General features: G+C 45.5%; 1 protein-coding gene across 1 annotated transcript in view; it reads left to right on the forward strand.

Moving 5' to 3' along the window:
* The first annotated feature begins 595 nt into the window (after positions 1-595).
* The window catches only part of LOC147422574 (uncharacterized), a 48686-nt gene continuing 29829 nt past the window's right edge, over positions 596-19452 (forward strand). The window contains exons 1-4 of the mRNA XM_086503814.1: positions 596-923; positions 1082-1200; positions 1337-1394; positions 1842-1991. Coding sequence (XP_086359940.1) covers positions 596-923; positions 1082-1200; positions 1337-1394; positions 1842-1991 — 655 coding nt within the window. The remainder of the gene's footprint in view (positions 924-1081; positions 1201-1336; positions 1395-1841; positions 1992-19452) is intronic.

Consider the following 19452-nt stretch of genomic DNA (forward strand, 5'->3'; position numbering starts at 1 on the left):
ACCACCATTCACTGACATAGTTTCTAGTGTCTTTAGTAATTTGAAAGAATTCTTTGGTGTTTATGTTATATTATTAATAGAACACACACACACCTAACACCAAGGGTAGTAGAAATACTATTCAAAAACCTAGTTACTATATTTTATCCCTCGGTGTTTGTCATAGATTGTTGTTCCTGGGACTAATACCTGTGGGATGGGGCTATCTTCACACGGCCCTTATAGGTTCTCTCGGTCGATTGAAGGATGAAGATGATACTAGTTCTTACCATTAGTCATTCCTGTCTATTATTTCTTTTGATCATGCAGAGCTTAGCACTATTTCAAGGGTTAGAGCTTTCTACTGAGCCTCTTTCTGAAGCCTCGCTTCAAGTACTTAGATGCATTTATGAACCTTTGGAATCTGAACTTATACCAGGAGCTTCTATGGATCTAGTCAACTCCTTGGTCCAAACCATGTCATTTGATAAGTGTGTCCAAACCCTCGCCCAGAACACACACACACACACACACACACACACACACACACACACACACACACACACACACACCTTACACCTCCGATTATTTTGTTTATACTTTTGCGAAATGTAGAATGCCGCCTCATTTTGGGCGAGAAGAGCTCATCGAGCCTCAATTTGAGTTTAGTAAGGATAAAATTTATATGAAAATATCCCTCTTGAAAGGAGCTCATCGGGCCTCAAATTGGATGTGTCTCCAATATACCATATACCATGAATGCATTTTGGCCAATAAGAAGAAACTCCCGGGCATAATAAGAACCTTGCAGGGTTTTAAACTGTCCATAATCGCACTCTCACACTTGGAGCTGAAATCAGACATCGAACGGGACTCAACACCATCGCCCTATTCTGCTATGGCAGATTCACATCACGGCTCGACTCCCTTTGTTCATAGCCAAGGTGCGTGCCGGTCTCTCCTTTTTCTTCTGATCCCTGTGCGTCCACACCCACACCCACACCCACACCCACACCCACACCCACACATGCACCTTATTTTTAGCTACATACTTTAGTTTCAAATTCAATCCCGTTATGATGTTTTGGTGCTTTTTTAACAGCATGGAAAGAGTTTGTATGCGGTGGAGTTGCAGCAGCTATGGGTGAAAGCCTAATGCACCCTGTAGACACTGTCAAAACGAGAATGCAGAGCGGTGGCTCCTTTTTGTCAACAGTTCAAGTAAGCCTCATTTTGTTGTATCTTACACATGTAGTGTGAGGTCCCTCTTTCAGTAGAGTACGAGTTTGTCAATCCTTGCAGCGCCTTTTCTGTTTGATTGTGTTTAATTGATGGTCTTTGTTTCAATCTTGTTCAGGAGAGTACTAGGTTGTCTGAAGTTCTAAAGGTTGTGCTCAAGCACGATGGATATAGAGGTAAGTTTTGACTATATGATTCATGCATGTGATGGAAAATGAATGCCATGTTTTGTGCTGCTGCATGAGAATCAGTGGGATGTCTTTGTAATATCAAGCTTCACAGCATGTTTTTCACTAGCTACAGTCATGTACATATTTTGTGTGAAAAGAACATTCCCAAAGTGCAATCATGTTATGTTTTTTAATGCCATGTGCTGTATTCTTCTACCCACTGCCAGTATCATTTTACTCTTTGCATGAAGTCTCAGTTATTTTAATCTGCATATTGTTACAGTGTAGCCAATTCCCGTGCATTCTAGGTACTGCCAGGGATCTTTAATAGCTGAAATTTGGTACACTATTCATTAAGCGCAAACTATAGTTTCATCTGTAGTGTCAGTATGTCTGTCTGCTCCAAATATTGTTCTGGTTATTGTTTTTTCTCAAGGCTGTATTGTTTGTCAGGTTTGTATCGGGGGCTTCCAGCTGGGATGGCAGGTTCTTTTGCAACTGGAGCTACCTATTTCGGACTGATTGAAATGGCCAGAGCTTGGATAAATGAAAGACATCCTGGTCTTTCCGGGCCACTTTCCCACTTTTGTGCAGGGGCTGTAGGTATGACGGCTTTGTTTCTGGCTTGTCTTAGTTTGCCTGCCCTCTTTTGTCACTCTTCTACCTTTGCGCAAAAACAGCGATCTTGTTAAAGCTAATTGGCTCACATAAACTTGACAGTGCATGTGTGTGTGTGTGTGTGTGGAGAGAGAGAGAGAGAGAGAGAGAGAGAGAGAGAGAGAGAGAAGAAGAAGAAGAAGAAGAAGAAGAAGAGAGTTTTAACGTCGTAGGAAACTATCCCATGAGACCTTAAAGATCTAGTCGACGAGGAGTTGAACTCAAGACTTGTTATTCAAGAGGGAAATGGCATAACCAATCTACCACACTTGGGTGATAGAAAGGTTATCCCATTTTCCTCTTTTTATTAGGGCCCACACACACACCCACACACACACCCGAGAAGAGAGAGAGAGAGAGAGAGAGAGAGAGAGAGAGAGAGAGAGAGAGAGAGAGAGAGAGAGAGAGAGAGAGAGAGAGAGAGAGAGAGAGAGATGATGAAATGAAATGATATATTAACGTCTACAAAAGGCCAAAATGACCTATGAGACCAACTGATTACAATGATGAGTCTAGTACCAAGTCTGGGTACAAACAAAGAAAACTACAAAGAAAGAACTGAGATAGGAGTGCTATCGACTCCTATGGGTGGCTGGTAGGCTGAGCAATGGTATCATGCCACAAAGGTACAAAGTGGGGATAAGTGTCACCATGATATAATATAGCAGTAGCATGAAGCCTATCCTGATTGACACTCTGGGTGTCGTGCTAGAATCGCGTGGATCCTCTGCCGCAATCTCCACCGGTGCTGCGTGGCTCCCCTCCTCAGTCGCGGTCGTCTCGATCTCCCCAACTCTATAGCTCAGTCAATGAGAGTACCGCTGGTGTATGGGTGGAAACCGAGCTCTGTGATGGTGGTGTCCCCTCTGCCTCTGTGGTACTCAACTGAAGAAATCTGAGATGCGTCTCTGGGGCTTTCTGTCTTTGCCCTCTCAATAGAGAGTCTCTATGTCTCTGTACCTCAAGTAGAAATAATCCGAGACATCTCTGATCCTGATATCTTACGACTCTATCAAACGCGTCAAAACCATCTCTGAATAAACAACGAAAGCTTCCCCGTATCTCATAGTAGACTGTGCAGTGACATATGTAGTGAAACTCTGTCTCTGCTTTGCATGGCATAACTGACATATCCTATTGTCTGCTGGTATGCCTCTGAATCTACCTGTCTCAATCCCAAGCTGGTGTGAAGATGTGCGAATCTGGCCTATGGCACATTGTAACCCATGAGATAGATGTGTGTCCATGTAGCTGGGCCGTGTGACAAATCCGTTTGTCGTGAGTTGGAGAAGATGCTCTCTATAGAAAGCCCTCTTCGTACCCAACTCCCGTGATGGCTCTATCCATGTCCTCTTGCTATCAAGCTGGATAAGATCCTGCCGAATGAGTCTAGTAGTCTCCATCCGTGTAAGAGCCAAAGATGGTGCATCAAGAGAATACTGGAAAGGGGGCAGCCTGTCCATGCTGAAACCATACCTGTGAAACCATGAGCTCATCTGTGCATACCAACATGATGTATCTCCCTGTGATGCCAGCTGTCTGGATGACTCAAGAGCAAGCCTAGCATACCCGTCCCTGGTGGTGTCCCATAAGCTGCGTACAAATGATACTGATCTGGTGAGTGCCTCAACCTCCATAGGTGGGGCGCCCAGCTCCGCTCGTATGATGTCATGTGGAACAGAGGCCTTGGCTCTAATCAGCCTAGAAATCATGGATATCAAGGGTCTCTCCATATTCTCCATCCAGCGATGTCAATAGACGGTCCCCAAACCTGAACCCTGTAGTGCATAACTGAAGCGACCAAAGTGTCGAAAAGCCAGAGCTTTGTTCGAGGTTCCTGGAACTGAACCTGCGAACAAATCCTCTCTAAACCGCCTAGGGCTGCATAGGCACGAGTCAATCTAGTGTCTGCTACCACTTTCAGTGTGAACCTTGGTCCACTAAAGACCACCCCAAGATATGTGTATGCATCAGTGTACTCCATACTGTCCTGCCCATATGTGAATGTAGGTGCTGATCTCCTAACCCATTGTGGCGTGATTAAATACCATGACCTTGGTTTTACCAAGGTTGACAGACAATCCACTATCCCCTGCAAAACTATGCAATGTGTCCAAATGTCTCTGCATACCCTCTGGTGAGTCTAATATAAACACGATATCGTCAGCATACAATAAAAGAGGGATCCATGTCCCCACAAGCTGAGCACCTCTATCTCCTCCTCTGTCAATATAATCAAAGACCTCATCAACATACATACCAAATAAAGTAGAGGACAATGGGCATCCCTGTTTCACTCCGATAGTGGAGTGAACTATGTCAGATACCCCCTCTGATGTGCGTACATGACCCATCACTGAACTGTACAATGCCATAATCCCCCATATCAGCTCTGCAGGTACCCCCAATTCCATAAGTCGGCGCATCAATCTGGCCCTCAGTACTGTGTCAAAAGCTTTGCGGAAGTCCACAAAGCTGCAATATATCCGTCTACCATGTGCTCGACCCTCCTCAATGATAGCTTTGAGTGTAAAGACATGATCTAGTGTGGAGAAACCCCTCGTGAAACCAGCCTGCCCAGGTGCCTGTATGCCCAGGTGCCCGTATGCCCATAATCTTTGCCCAACTGCTCAGCCTATGCTCAAGGATGGATGCATACAACCGTGCCAATGTGTGTCCTACCATGGTCCATGATAGTACGGTAATTCCCCGGCACTGTGGGGTCTCCTGTCTTGAAGATAGGTACAATAGTAGATAATCTCCAAGACTCAGGAAAGCCCTCACACATGACACGGTTGAATAACCGTGCAAGCATCTCTGCCAACAAATCCCCAGCATGTATAATGTGCTCTGCTACCAAACCCTCATGATCTTGTGCTCGTCTGGTCTTCATATTGTCAATGGCCTCCTTTACCATCTCAGTGGTAAAGAAGGTGCTCGTAGCCGGACATGGCTGTGGTGGATCTGGTAGTGGTGGCTGTCCAGGTACAATGTATAAAGATATTGCATAGTGCCCCCATATCTTTGTAGAAGTAATCACTGGTGGGGGAGACTGCTCATGGAATAGACGCCAAGCCTCTTCTGAATCTCTACTAAGGAAGAGCTGATATAAATCTTGCTCCATTTGGACCAAGAAAGCTCGCTTCTTTCGTCGCACTAGTCGTCGTGTAGCAATAGGAGACTGTCTATAGGTGATCACTCCCAATGCAAGCTCCCCTTGTATCCGAGCTCTCCTTTGTCGACGCTCATCATACCAGCTGTTCTGAGGCATGTGCCCAGAACGACGTCTTTGACCAGGCTGAGTGTGTGAGGGGGCCTCTGTCGCTGCCCCATGTAATGTCACTGTCAGCATAGATGTGATCTCCTCCACTGTGTAAACTGGCTTTGATGTGCATAAAAGCCTACGTATCTCCTTTGCATAGACTGAGTCAGTCTCTGGTGTAAAAGTATAGCGTGGATGTCTACCACCCGTGAGGCCTGAGATGTATTGTACTCAAAGGAGATTGATAATGTCAAAAGTGCATGATCTACTGCTATCCCAACAGGCCTGGGCCCCACTGTGAAATCCTGAATGTGAGATAAAGCTCGAATGTGTCAGAACATAGTCTACAGTACTGGACCCATGTCTGTGTGGAAAACAAGTAAAACCTGTAGACGATGGGAAAGTCGGTAAGCCATTCAGTATGGCTAAAGTGTGAGTAGTCGTCATCTCCCTTAGGTATCTCCCATACTCTGTATGCTCTCTGTTGTGTGAGCATCTCTCAAGCCCCATCTCCTCTGGCTCTAGCTCTCTGAGCATCTCCTCTGAGGTGTCATAGAAGACCGTCTGTGAGCTGCCTGTACGGGCATTGAAATCCCCCAAAAGTATGATGTCTCCATCCCTAGAGAACTCCCAGATATCATCATCAAGTACAGAGTAAGGAGACTGTCCTCTGGGTGAAGCATAAACTGAAGTGCTGGGAGGAAAATAGCATATGGCGATGTACAAGGAATGTCTAGTCTCTGCCCTCAGCCTCACCCACAAGTATCTGGCCTAATCATCTCTCCGAACTATGTGCAGTAGTGGTTGTAGCTCCTCTTTGAAAAGAACTGCTACACCTCCTGATCCTCTAGTTTCACGCTCAGATCTGGTGCATGTCCGGCAAGCTGTCTCCCATCTGTATCCTGATATATGCGGCATCAACTGTCCTGGAGCCTGATGAGTCTCTGAGTAGAAAACAATGTCTCTATCTTTGAAGCAGTCCTCAAAGGCCCCCACATCAAGTCTATACGAACCATTACAGTTCCAAACCGCCATCGTGAGAGTGGTCCCATAGGTCTCGCACCGTCATGTAGAGCGGTGCTCTGTAATCACTACTCGTCCATTTCTGTAGAAGGCTAACTTTCCCTTCTCCCTTGCTGCTATAATCTCCGGCATGATCTCTCTCATATGTGCAAGCTGTGAGAGCGTAAGGTCATCTCGTAAAAAGATACTTGTTTTCTTGAGGGTTGGCCTCTTCTTTAAAAAGTCTTTCTTTTCTTCCATGGAGGGAAAGCGCAAATGAGAGCCCGTTCTTTTGAACTCTCCCCATTAGCTTCATTCTTCTTGCCCACTCTCCAAGCTTGTGTGTGCGAGGGCTTCTCCACCCCCATCATTGACGAGGCTCTTCACCTCTTGGTCCACCTTATTTGAATCTTTTAGGCCGGTCACTCTCACGTGTAGAGCGCGTACCCTTCTTCGTTGTTCCTCTTCTAGTGTCTTGTTGATGATGTCGGGTGTAGACGGAATGTCCTTGCCCTTTCCTTTCTTGACAACTTCAATCCACTTTTCAGCCTCTTCCATCTTCTTTTGCGTTTTGGAGAGAACCTCCACCCATGAGGTCTTCTTTTCTCCTTCCTCCTTTATTTCTTTGACTTGTGCTCGTATACTATTCAGCTCATCTATCATTGATGGCTGAATTTCTCCATCTTCAAGGCGTCCTCCCTCTTTGGTTTCGTCGAGTTCCTTCCGAAGGGCTGAGATGCTACCTTTTAGAGCTTGAATTTCATCCCGGAACTCCTTGCGCTCTAGTTCCCTCGCCCGTTCCTCCCTCTTTTTCCATTCAAGAATTAAGTTCTTCTCTTTCTTCCACTCATCCATGTGAGCTTTGCATTCTTTAAACTCCCTTTCAATGGCTGTCATCCTCTTGCTTGTGACCATGTAGTGCGCCTCCATCTTTCTTGCCTTATTTGTTTCACTTTCTAAGAGAGAGGAGAGACCAACCTACACGCACCACATTATGCATACATGTTCTCCCACACTAAGCCTACATGGCATACATTTGCTTTCTGCACGTGTCAATTTTGCAATTTCTGTGAGTTTTGCAGTTTTTCCTTGTAAATTCCCTGTAAAAATCCTTGTAAAATTCTGAGATTTTGTAATTTTGCACTCTTTGTTTTGAATTTCCTGAAGGGCTGAGTAGAAAGTTGTAAATTCCTTGCACCTACGTGGGGGGGGGGGGGGGGGGGGGGGGGTTGCGCACGAAAAACTGCTTGCGATGGGGTGAGCAGGGACAGCATGCAGGTGACTTAGGTGAGGCAGCGTGCGAAAAACTGCCTGCGATGGGGTGAGCAGGGGCGGCGGGAGCAGGGACAACGCGCAGATGGCTCAGGTGAGGTAGCGCGCAGGCAGTTATGCTTCTGAGACGGGGCGTGCAGGGACAGGGCGGCACACACACACACACACACAGAGAGAGAGAGAGAGAGAGAGAGAGAGAGAGAGAGAGAGAGAGAGAGAGAGAGAGAGAGAGAGAGAGAGAGAGAGAGAGAGAGAGAGAGATGAAATGAAATGAAATGTTATATAAACGTCTTCAAAAGGCGAAAATGACCTATGAGACCAGTCTGTTACAAAATAGTGAATCTAATACCATGTCTGGGTACAAAAGAACTAGATACTACTACTAGAATCAATCCTCATCTGCACTTTGGATATCGAGAGAGTATGGCTCGAATCCTCTGCTGTAGTCTCCGTCGATGTTGTGTAGCCCCTCTCCTCAATTGTGGCCGTCTAGATCTCCGTAGCTCTAGTGCTCGGTCGATGAGAGTGCCGGTAGTGGTCAAATGAGTGTGGGCGGAGCTCTGCAATGATGACTGCTCCTCTGGCTGTCCCATATCTAGTGAAAAGAAATGTGTAATCTGTCTCTGGGACTCTCTCTATCTCTCCCCAGTAAAGTGTCTCTATATCTGTGTAACTCAAGTAGATATAGCCCAAGACATCTCTGATCCTCATAACTCATGACCCTAGAGAAAGGACCGAAACCCTCTTTGAATAAGTAGTGGAAACGGCCCCGTATCTCATAGTACACTGTGCAATGACATATGTAATGTAGCTCTGTCTCTGGCTCTAACTGGCATAAGCGGCATATCCTGCTGTCTGCTGGTATCCCTCTAAATCTACCAGTCTCAATCTCCAGCTGATGTGAGGATGTGCGTATCTGACCAATGGCACACCGCAAACCATGAGACATATGTGTGTCCATGTAGCTGGGTCGAATCACAAACCCATCTCCTGTGAGGTGGAGAAGATGCTCTCTATAGAAAGCCATCTTTGTGTCCAACTCTTGTGGCGGCTCTATCCATGTCCTCCTGGTATCCAGCTGGATCAGGTCCTGACGAATGAGTCTAGTAATCTCCACTCATGTAAGAGACATCGAGGGTGCCTGAAGAGAGTACTGGAAAGGGGGCAGCCTGTCCATGGTGAAACCACGTGTCTGAAACCATGATGTCATGTGTGCATACTAGCATGAAGTGTCCCCTTGAAGAGCTAACTGTCTGGAAGACTCAAGGGCCAGTCTAGCATATCTGTCTCTAGTAGTATCCCACAAGCTGTGCACAAAGGAGACTGATCTGGTAAGTGCCTCAATATCCATATGATAGTTCGGACTCCGATGATCCCATGTTTTATGCAAAAGAAGAAACACTTTTACAGAGCGAATCAATATGATTTTCTTGAGGACAAGGGCAAAAAGACCAAGGAATTTAAGGAAGGTGGATAATCAGTAAAAGTTTGAATCCTTTTCAGGATTCTGAGATGCTTCCAAGGCTTTAGCCGGGCGCTACTCAGAGCACGCCCAAGATTTGGAGGGTTGCATCATTTTTGAAAGGAAATGTGAGAATGTGGTGGTCCACTCTTCTTTTACGAAAAGAAGCCCCTACCAAGTGGTTAAAGTTCAAACGGCTCTTTATTTCTTCTTGGCTGACTCAGGAGTACGAACCTGATTTGATGACCGCTTGGAATCATCTTTGGATGACCAAGGCTGACACTTTGGATGCTTATTGTGAGAGGTTTTGGGATGCTTTTCTATCGGCCTCTTCTTTCAAGAAGGTCACTTGTAAGCAGCAAATCGAGCCGTTCTGTTGTGGACTTTCCCGAAAGAGATTCGAGATTACTGTCTTGAGCAGAAGTCCGAGTCCATACAACAATTAATGGGACATTCTAAGCGGGGATTCTCTATGCATTCGGGTAACTTGACTTACCTCACTGATCAAGTTTCGACTCCAAGCCTCAAGGACCGGTTAGAACTCAACAAATGACATCCGAAGAAAGAGGAAATTCCAGAAAAAGAAGGATGCACCACCTCGATTAACCGAGGAACAGAGAACAAATTATCTTAAAGAGGGGAAGTGTTTTGACTATGGAGAACAAGGACATATCTCTGTAGGGTGCCCCAAAAAGGCACGGCAAGGACAATCAGAAGATAGGCCAGAGAGCTCCAGAGCAATAGAAGAACGTAGCAGAAAAGGAAAAATGAAAGCATGATTGCTATCAGATTGTATGGGGATTGACCCAAATCAGATGGACGGAAGCACAGAACTTTGTCGCGCATGGGGCAAAGTAAGAGATCAGGAAGCCCTCATCTTCCTTGATGGAGGAGCCAAGGTCAACTTCATTTCACCTGAATTGGCTGCTCGACTTGGAATTATGTCCGACAGGATGGGGCCATAGGTGGAGGCAGTTCTAGCGGCACCTGGATGAGATGTTGCCATTACACTTGTCATTGGCAAACTTTGTTTGCATTGTAAGGGGTATTTAGGGTAGGACTTTTACATCATGCCTTTGGAAGGGTGTGACGTCCTCCTAGGAATCCCTTGGTACCACGAGCAACGCCATGGTCGACTATCAGGCCAAGAAAGCAACTTTGACGAATGAGAAGGGCAGGAAAATTGTGCTCGATGTAAATTGAAGGGCGAGTCCGTTCCTATTGTATTGGCTTCAACCATTTCAATCCAGCCTTTTTGTTTACTTGATCTACTTGTGTCACGTGCACATTTAACCCTATGTGCATGTGGACAAGCTACTTCAGGTCTAGGGTTCATGTCAGCTTAGGAAGTGTTCTGGCACCTTTGTGAGCTTGTGCGCATGCCGTGCATGTCCAGGCACTTAAGAGTAGTTGCATATCCTCTGGTTGCACACAGCATGATCATCAACATTACAGTCAGTAGCCATCATGAGCATTTTACAGTGCACAAAACCCTGTTTCCCTATTTTAGCCATTTTTCACTTATTATTAATAAGTGACTTTGTTGGGAAACTGGGTAGGGCAAATTTGCTAGTCTCTCTAAAAGAAACCTAGCGTTAGCACTTTCTGGCAGAAGAGGGAGAAGAAGTACCTACACTTGCAGTGCACCTTCTCAGCAAGACCGGTAGGACTACCTAGTGTTTTCTAGCCATCAAGATCAGCCAGCGTTTATCTACAGTAGATCAGCCTTGGCGTTTTCAACATCATTGGATTAGCACTAGCGTTTTTGCAGATTACAGAACAGCCTCGCGTTTTTGCACTTGCAGATTCACATCAGCGTTTTGTAGATTCCCCGGCGACAGAACCAGCCCTAGCATTAGCGTTTTTTGTTTTCAGCCCTTAAGACTCCACAACAACAGCCCCAAACCTCGCAGATCTCACCTTCCGGCAGCAGATCCTCGCCGCACAGTTAGGTTAGCCAATGTTTTCAGTTTCAGCCCGCTATTCGCAGATGTCAGCATCTGCGTTTTCAGTGCATCGTCGTCGCGTTGTCGTCATCGCCATCCTTGCCGACACAATGTCAGAATTTAGCAGATAGCAGATTTGCTGATTTCAGCCCCTAGCGTTTTCAGATTTCAGCCTGTCTCGTTGTCGTCGTCATTGTCGTCGGCATCGTCGGCAAGTCCATTACATCTAGACCATTGTACCAGATTTGTGCAATAAATAGCATAGACCTCTCTCACCATAGAGAGGGGGGCCCTTGGAGGAGGGTTTGACATCATTCTGGTGTCGTATTCTCTTCTCTCTCTATCTCTCAGTCTCAGTACCTTCATTCACAGTGTCATTCACTTTCTTTGTGATCATTGCACGCTCTCACTAAAGGAACGGAAGGGCTCTCCCTTCCATAAGTAAAAGGAACCCTTGAGCACAGTTCGGAGCACTCATCTTGAGCAAAGTTCACATTCACTTCCGCTGCACCTTACAACTTGAAAGAATTGAATGATGAACAAAGAACCAATATGTCTGAATTGGATAAAGAACGATAAGAATTTCTGCACACATGTTGATTGCTTCTCTGAAGGCCTACCAGGCGAGTTACCTCCACCTCGTCCTGAGGACCACACAATAGATATGATCGGTGAAAGTACACCACCGAACCGGCCACCTTATGGAGTTAGTTGAGCCCAGAATAAAGAAATAATGAACCAAGTGAAAGAATTTCTAGAAAAGGGTCTCATCCAACCTAGCACATCACCTTACTGTTCTCCGGTTTTGCTAGTAATAAAGAAAGACGGATCTTGGAGAATGTGCATTGATTATAGCTATAGCTCTCAATAAAATCACCATCAAGAACATATTTCCTATCCCAAGGATCGATGATATTCTCGACATACTTCAAGGGTTCTCTTGTTTCAACAGGATTGATTTGAAAAGCGGATATCATCAGATCAGAATCTCTTTGGAAGATGTCTACAAGATGGCCTTTCGGAACAGTTTTGGTTTATACAAATTTTTGGTGATGCCTTTTGGACTCACAAATGCTCCAACAACATTTAATCGAATGATGATAGGATTTTTTGAGAGTACGGTCTTTTGTCGGCAATTTCTTTGACGACATTATAATTTTCTCCAAGATTGAACTAGAGCATTTGCAAGCATAGATTGATTATCAATGCCAAAAAGAGTGAGTTTTTCTCATTGGAGATACATTTCTTGGGACACATTGTTTCAGCAAAAGAAGTATAGATGGACGCGGCCAAAATCGAGACTATCTTCGATTGGCCTGACCTAAAGAATGTTCACGAAGTTCGAAGCTTTTTGGGCTTGTGCTCTTATTATCGGCAGTTCATTCGGAAGTTTGCAGAGATAGCTTCACCTTTGCATTTAATGACTCAAAAAGAAGTCCCTTGGGACCAGTGTTGACTTTGTCAGATTTGCAAAAGCCATTCGAAGTTTATTGTGATGCTTGTTGTTGTAGTTTGGGAGTGGTCTTGATGCAAGAAGGCCATGTGATTGCTTATGAAAGCAAGATGTTTTCATGGCTAGAATTGGTAGCACAAATATATGAGAAAGAGCTATTGGCAGCGATCCATGCTCTTACACAGTGACGACACCATTTACTCGGAGCCGATTTTACAATCTTTACAGATCACCAGAGTTTACACTACTTGTCACAGAAGTAGCTCTTGGAAAAGCAGATTCGTGGGTTAACATCTTGTCACAGTTTCACTTTCAGATTGTCCATGTTCAGGGACATAAAAATTTGGCAGATGCATTGTCTCTGAAGCCCTTAGTTCTGGCTATTTCCGTGATTCATCACAGAAGCTTCGAGGATATGGTTGACCAGTACGCCATAGATCTTGACTTTCGAACATTTTTACTCGGATACAGAATGGGGAGAGAGTTTCAGGTTATTCCATACGGGATGTCTATCTGATGCAGAAAACGATGTGTGTTACACAATTGTAACAAACTTGGACACCCCAAGTCTAGATTCTACCGCGACACGAGAGATTCACTTCAAAAATAGTTCAAATCACAATTCAAAAGAGAGTCGATATGGCTCGGCGTAGTTCTGTGCCAAGAGGTATTGGCCCCAAAGACTGGCGCCCCTTTCAATATTTCTTTTTATATTAATCATTGAGCAAAGTACAACTCTCGCAGGGTCCTCCGCTCTCAGGCTTTGCGTCCAGATGCCCTGAAGAGTGAGGCCCTTAGGGCTCTTTAATTCTTACAAGGGATGCCAAGAGCAGAGCCCCAAAATCAGTCAAACTCAAAAGCAAAAGTTCCAAAAGCAATTGATCCTCAAAAGCTTTCAAAAATTAAAGTATCCAATCCCAAAAGCTGCCGTAAATCAGCTAGTGTGATTTGCGCAGTTCCGTACAGCCTGCCAGTCAGCCAGTACATTTCTCGTCGCAATTTCCACCGCGATTTTCGGGCTGCCACGTTAGCCTGTCGGCGCAATATCCGGATATCTCCTGCCATGTCAGTAGTGTGTCCGGGGTCTGTTGTCACAAGCTACTGACGTGTCAAGTTAGTAAAGAGCTGAGCCTACCTTCAGATCACGGCCGAGGGGCCTAAACCCTAAGAACAAGCAACCGAAGAAGAAGTCCTACCAACTTATGGGACCCCGTCCGATGGGGCCCAAGAGAGATAAAGGAATTAAAAATAAAGCTGGACCCTCACTTGTGTAGAAACTGATAATGTGGCAGATGTACGGAAAACCTGAAATTCCGCTGACAGCGTTGACATGGCAGTTGTACGGAATTCCATGATTTACGTTGACAGCTTTTTGGCATTGCTTTTGGAGCAGAAGCTTTTGAGTTTGAAGGCTTTTCATGTAAACTGCTTTTGGGGCCTAGGGCCTTTAAATATGAGGCCATGGGCTCATTCTTTGGCATGCTTCTGGACGAAGGTGCAGAGTCTAGAGTACCGGCTTGTACTGTGTTGATGCAATATAAAGAAATACCGAACGGGGCGCCAAGGTTTGGGGCCAATACTCTCTGGGGTGGAATTCCGCCACTTCGTGTCGAGTATCGTCTCTCTCTCTCTCTCTCTCTCTCTCTCTCTCTCTCCCCCAATTCAGTTGTTATTGAAGTGCTAAAAGTCTATTCAGTCTGTTCTTTTCTATTGGCACGTGGTGCCCGTCTTGTGATAGAGCATCAGGCGTGTGCTTTTCTGAAGCAAACCGGTCCTACAAAAGGGTAGACAGGGCTACTGGTATTTTACTTGAAGTATCTTCGGGTTCAGACCCCGGACTTATCAGCCACTCCTACCCTTCATACATCGTGCATCGGGCGCGCTCCCGTCTTCACCGCTCATGTCTTATAGGGCATAAGCCATAAAGATCACTTGCAAGAGAAGGATCCAGATTTGTTTCGAGTCACTGTTTTTCTCAGAAGCGGTGCCATGCAAATGTTGATGTCTATAGCTACCAAGCCGCACACTCCAAGGACTTGGGAAGCTTTTAAGAAAATTTGCCGAAGTTATTCTGACATCTTTCTTCGGAGTGCAACTTTTGGCAGAGTGGGGTATCTTGAAATGCATGGAAACCCTAGCAGATTATAGCTTGAAATTTCTCGACATCTCTCAATAGATGTCTCTTCTCGAGCTGAAAACCTTGGAGGTCCAGTGTGATTGCTATGTCTTGGGACTACCATCGCCGCCAGAGGAACACTGTCTGTCCAAGAGTTGATGGACCATACTGTGGTCGGCTACGACCCTATAGAAGGAACCTAACCTTAATTTTTTGGTGCAGGTTTCATGATGGAAAGTCAGTTGACTTTTTTAGCTCGATTGATGTCGAGATTGCTTTTTTAAGTTTGAAATTTGTTTGAGAACTTGTTTGGTGATCTTGTTTGAAATTTGTTTGAAATCGATGGTATCCGTTTTGAACCTGTTTTGGTGCCGATTTGAAATATTTGACTCTGGTTTTACTCCCGGGTGGAGAAGTGAGAAATAGTGTTTTGGTATTGTTTGAACCTCAGAACGATGCAGGCCGATGCCTGGGGAGCGTTTTGTTGTATGTTTGAAAACCTCGGAACGATGCAGGCCGATGTCTGGGAAGCGTTCTGTTGTATGTTAGAAAACCTATGACGCAGGCCGATGCCTGGGGAGCGTTGGTTGTATGCTTGAACCTCCAAGCGACGCAGATTGCGGTCTGGGGAGCGTTTGGTTGTACAGTTCTCTGAGCTCATGGCCCGTACCTTTTTAGGTTATTTGCGGGGGGAGTGACGAGGTAGTCGTTGAGTAGCTTCATACCGTAGACCGTTTGTCTCAGGAGAGTGCTCAGCGGCGCTGTTTGTTGTATCTTGTAACATGCATATGTAAGCATTTGTGTTGCATTGTGATGTGCCAACTACTGAATATTCCTAATTGGATGAGATTGTCTGGTATGTAATTTTAGTGCATCAAGACACCCGTGGAAGATCAGTGCGGTATGGGTGTGATGGCTAATTTTACTACGCCAGCATATTAAGAGTTCCGAACAGGACGAAAGGAGAAGCCAACTCCTTGATCAAAAGAGCCGAAAGGAGAAGCCAACTCCTTAACAAAAAAAATAGCGAACTGGTTGTCCCTCGGAAATTTTTAAAGTAACTTGAGTTGTTTTGTAGATATGCTGTAATCGCGGACAATTACTCTATTTCAAGAAGAGGGGATGTCACAAACTGCTGACATTTCAAGTTAGTAAAGAGGCGAGTCTACCTTCAGATCACGGTCGAGGGGCCTAAACCCTAAGAAGAACAAGCAACAAAAGAAGAAGTCCTACCAACTTATGGGACCCCGTCCGATGGGGCCCAAGAGACATAAAGGAATTAAAAATAAAGTTGGACCCTCACTTGCGCAGAAACTGATAACGTGGCAGTTGTACGGAAAACTTGAAATTCTGCTGACAATGCTGACGTGGCAGATTTCCGCAAAACGCACTGACAGTGCTGACGTGGCAGTTGTTCGGGATTCAGTGATTTACGTTGGCAGCTTTTTGGCATTGCTTTTGGACCATAAGCTTTTGAGTTTGAAGGCTTTTCATGTAAACTGCTTTTAGGGCCTAGGGCCTTTAAATATGAGGCCATGGGCTCATTCTCTGGCATGCTTATGGACGAAGGTGCAGAGTCTAGAGTACCGGCTTGTACTGTGTTGATGCAATATAAAGAAATACCGAAAGGGGCGCCAAGGTTGGGGGCCAATACTCTCTAGGGTGGAATTCCGCCATTTCGTGTCTCATATCGTCTCTCTCTCTCTCTCTCTCTCTCTCTCTCTCTCTCTCTCTCAGTTCAGTTGTTATTGAAGTGCTAAAAGTTTGTTCAGTTTGTTCTTTTCTATTAGCACGTGGTGCCCGTCTTGTGACATCTGCTGCCACATCACCAGTTTGTGACATACCCCCCTCTTGAAAGGATTGTAATCGTCCTCGATTATGCCTGCAAAAACAGACAAAGGCCATAAACTTTCTTAGTAGACACTGACTGTTAGTACCGACGCACGAGGCACAACACATCTGGCACATGTACCAATCGAGAGTCACATCACCGGACATCACACTACTCGGTCATATAACTTCGTGCAAAAATTGTCTTGAAAGCTTGCCACGTCCTTAGAGCATGCGGTTGTGTCGCGATTGAACTCCACCATTTCATAGCATTATCTTTAAGAGCTCGAGAGATCTTTGATTCTTCTGTACAATTTCCCAAAGCATATATCTTATAGAATTGTTGTAGGAACTGTACTTGTTCAATCTTTCAATTGAGAAAAGGTGAAAAATTTGACTCTGGTGCCACCATCCGTGAGCCACCCTTGAAAACCGTTGGTTGGTTAGATGCAAACCTTGGATAGGGATAGTACGGATATCCATACGGGCTCCAACCATTGGGTGGCGGTGCTGGTGGGGGAGGTGGTGGCAATGGCGATGGCGGAGGCGGTTGCATTGGATCAGGGTCAGACGACTGAACCATGTTCTTAAAAGACTCCCCCAATCGGAACAAATGGTTGAGAAGGTTGCTGGTTAGAGTCTCTTACATTTTCTAGTGCTTAAGGAGGGGGTATCATCTGGGGCATCATAGGGGGTAACATGTAGTTGAGGAACCGTTGAAAACTTTGCAGCATCGGAAGATTCTGTTGAGGTTGCCGCGAAGCTCGTTGAGAAGAAACTGCACGTACTGTGTAGAATCCATAAACGCCATGACACTCTGTCTGCTTGTCACGTGCGCATTGCAATTGCGCCACGTAGACAAGCTTTTGCTACAGTCTAGCGTCAGTTGTGACTCGTCTTAACTTAGGACCTAGCCTTGCACTTTGCGAGCCCCTAGCAGGTTGTGCATGCCCAGTCTGGTCATAGTTGCATATGCTCTCTTGCAGAGTAAAGCATGTCAGCATCTAGGCATTTTACCGCGTGTGAACCTCCTCTTAAAGCATCATTAACAAGTGACTTTTTTAGGCCATTTTAATAAGGACCGTCAGCTGTTTTTGGACACTGCTTGACCCAGAAATTTGCACCTATAGAGGCAGCCTATGGGCAGCGCTAGAGAGCAAAAGAGGCAGCAGCAGAAGGACCTGCAGCATCAGACGCAGTGTCTACACCCCAGCGCTTTCAGCCTCTTCTCTCCAGCGATTTCAGCCATCAAGGTTTCCACCTTTCAGCATCCAGATCAGCCAAGCGTTAATGGATTTCAGCCCTGAAGACCAACGTTTTCAGTTTCCAGCTGTCATCACCGGCGTTTTCAGTTTTCAGCCCATCGCCGTCCCTGGCGATAGCAGATCAGCCCATAGCCTTGTCGTCGTTGTTGTCATCGTCATCAACACAACATCTAGCACCTCAATAGCACCGTAGTACAAGTACCCCTCGTCGTCGTCATCGTTGTCATCGATGCAGTACCCCAACATCTAGTAACCCTTGTGTTTTGGTTTGGCTCCTACCTAGCCTAGCATAGGGATCATCTGGACCTCTGTGTCCTTAGCTGTCACGGGACGGGCACCACGTGCCAACGAAAAGAACAGATTGAACAGACTTTTAGCACTTCAAATAACAATTGAACGGAAAGAGATAGACGACACGAGGAGTGGCGAAGTTCCACCCCAGAGAGCATTGGCCCCAAACCTTGGTGCCCCTTTCGATATTTCTTTATATTACTTGAACTCAATACAATGCTGGTACTCGCGCTCGGTACCTTCACCTTGAAGAGTGTCAAAGAATGAGCCCAGCGCGAGTACCTTCACCTTGAAGAGTGTCAAAGAATGAGCCCTTTGCACATATTTAGAGGCCCTTGCCCTCAAAAGCAGTTACATAAAAAGCAGTAAACACAAAAGCATCTGGTCTCAAAAGCCCTAGCACCAAAAACTGCCAGCACGTTTTGCGAAAATCCGTACAGCTCTGCTACGTCAGCAGTCAGCGTAAAACGCGGAAATCTGTATAGGCTACCACGTCATCATTTGCTACGCAAATAGAGTGTGAGTGTGTGTGGTCTTGCTTTATTTTATTCCTTTAGGTTACTTGGGCCCCATCGGACAGGGTCCCATAAAAATAGGCCACTCGGCAAGACTTTGCAAGTTGGTAAAACTTCTTCTGCTTCTTCACTTAGGGCTTAGGCCCCTCTACCGAGATTTGCAGGTTGGCTCCGTTCTTCAGTGGCTTGACATGTCAGCAATTTGTGACACCCCCCCTTCCTGAAAGAAAGTAATCGTCCACAATTACAGCATATCTGCAAAACAACTCAAGTTAGCTCAAAAAAATTTCCGAGGGTCATTCCGATGGACAATCCGAGAGAGAATCAATTTTCCCATTCCAAATCGGAGCTTTTGATTTCTTGGTATGTTGGCTTCCCAGAAGAATCTCACTTAATAAGGAGTCTCGTTCCATATCGGAACTCTTGATATCCTAGGTTGTTGGCTTCCCAGAAGTATCTCATATGATAAAGAATATTTAGTGGTTGGCACATTACGATGCAACACAAATGCTCACATATGCATGTTACAAGACATAGAAACATTAATTAGTCGATGAACACTCCTCCCGCATAATGTAACAAGGTCCGGGCCGGGAGATATTCAACAACTCCCTCATCACCCCTCCCGCAAATAACCTAAAAAGGTACGGGCCATGAGATATAAAGGCCTTTTACAACCGAACGCCCCCCAAACCGTAGCCTGCGTTGTTAGGAGGTGCTGAGAGTAACCACTGCTCAGACTTCTTAATACTTCCCCCCAATGTAACCACGAAACGTTTCAAGGCCGAAACGTTTCACCTTGAAACGCGGCGTTCCACCACGAAACGTTTCAATCCAAAATGAGAGCACAGTGAAACGTGAGACCGAAATGTGTGTTTAGCGACTTTGAAACTAAAACTATGGTAACTTGTTCTTAGTAAAACGGCTTAGTGTTTCACTTGGTGAGCGAAACATTTCAAGGCTCAAAACGTTTCGCCTGTCCTGACTTGTCGA

The sequence above is a fragment of the Adiantum capillus-veneris genome, chromosome 27 (genome assembly GCF_014529385.1).
Source record: "Adiantum capillus-veneris isolate H3 chromosome 27, ASM1452938v2, whole genome shotgun sequence".
Lineage (NCBI taxonomy): Eukaryota > Viridiplantae > Streptophyta > Polypodiopsida > Polypodiales > Pteridaceae > Adiantum > Adiantum capillus-veneris.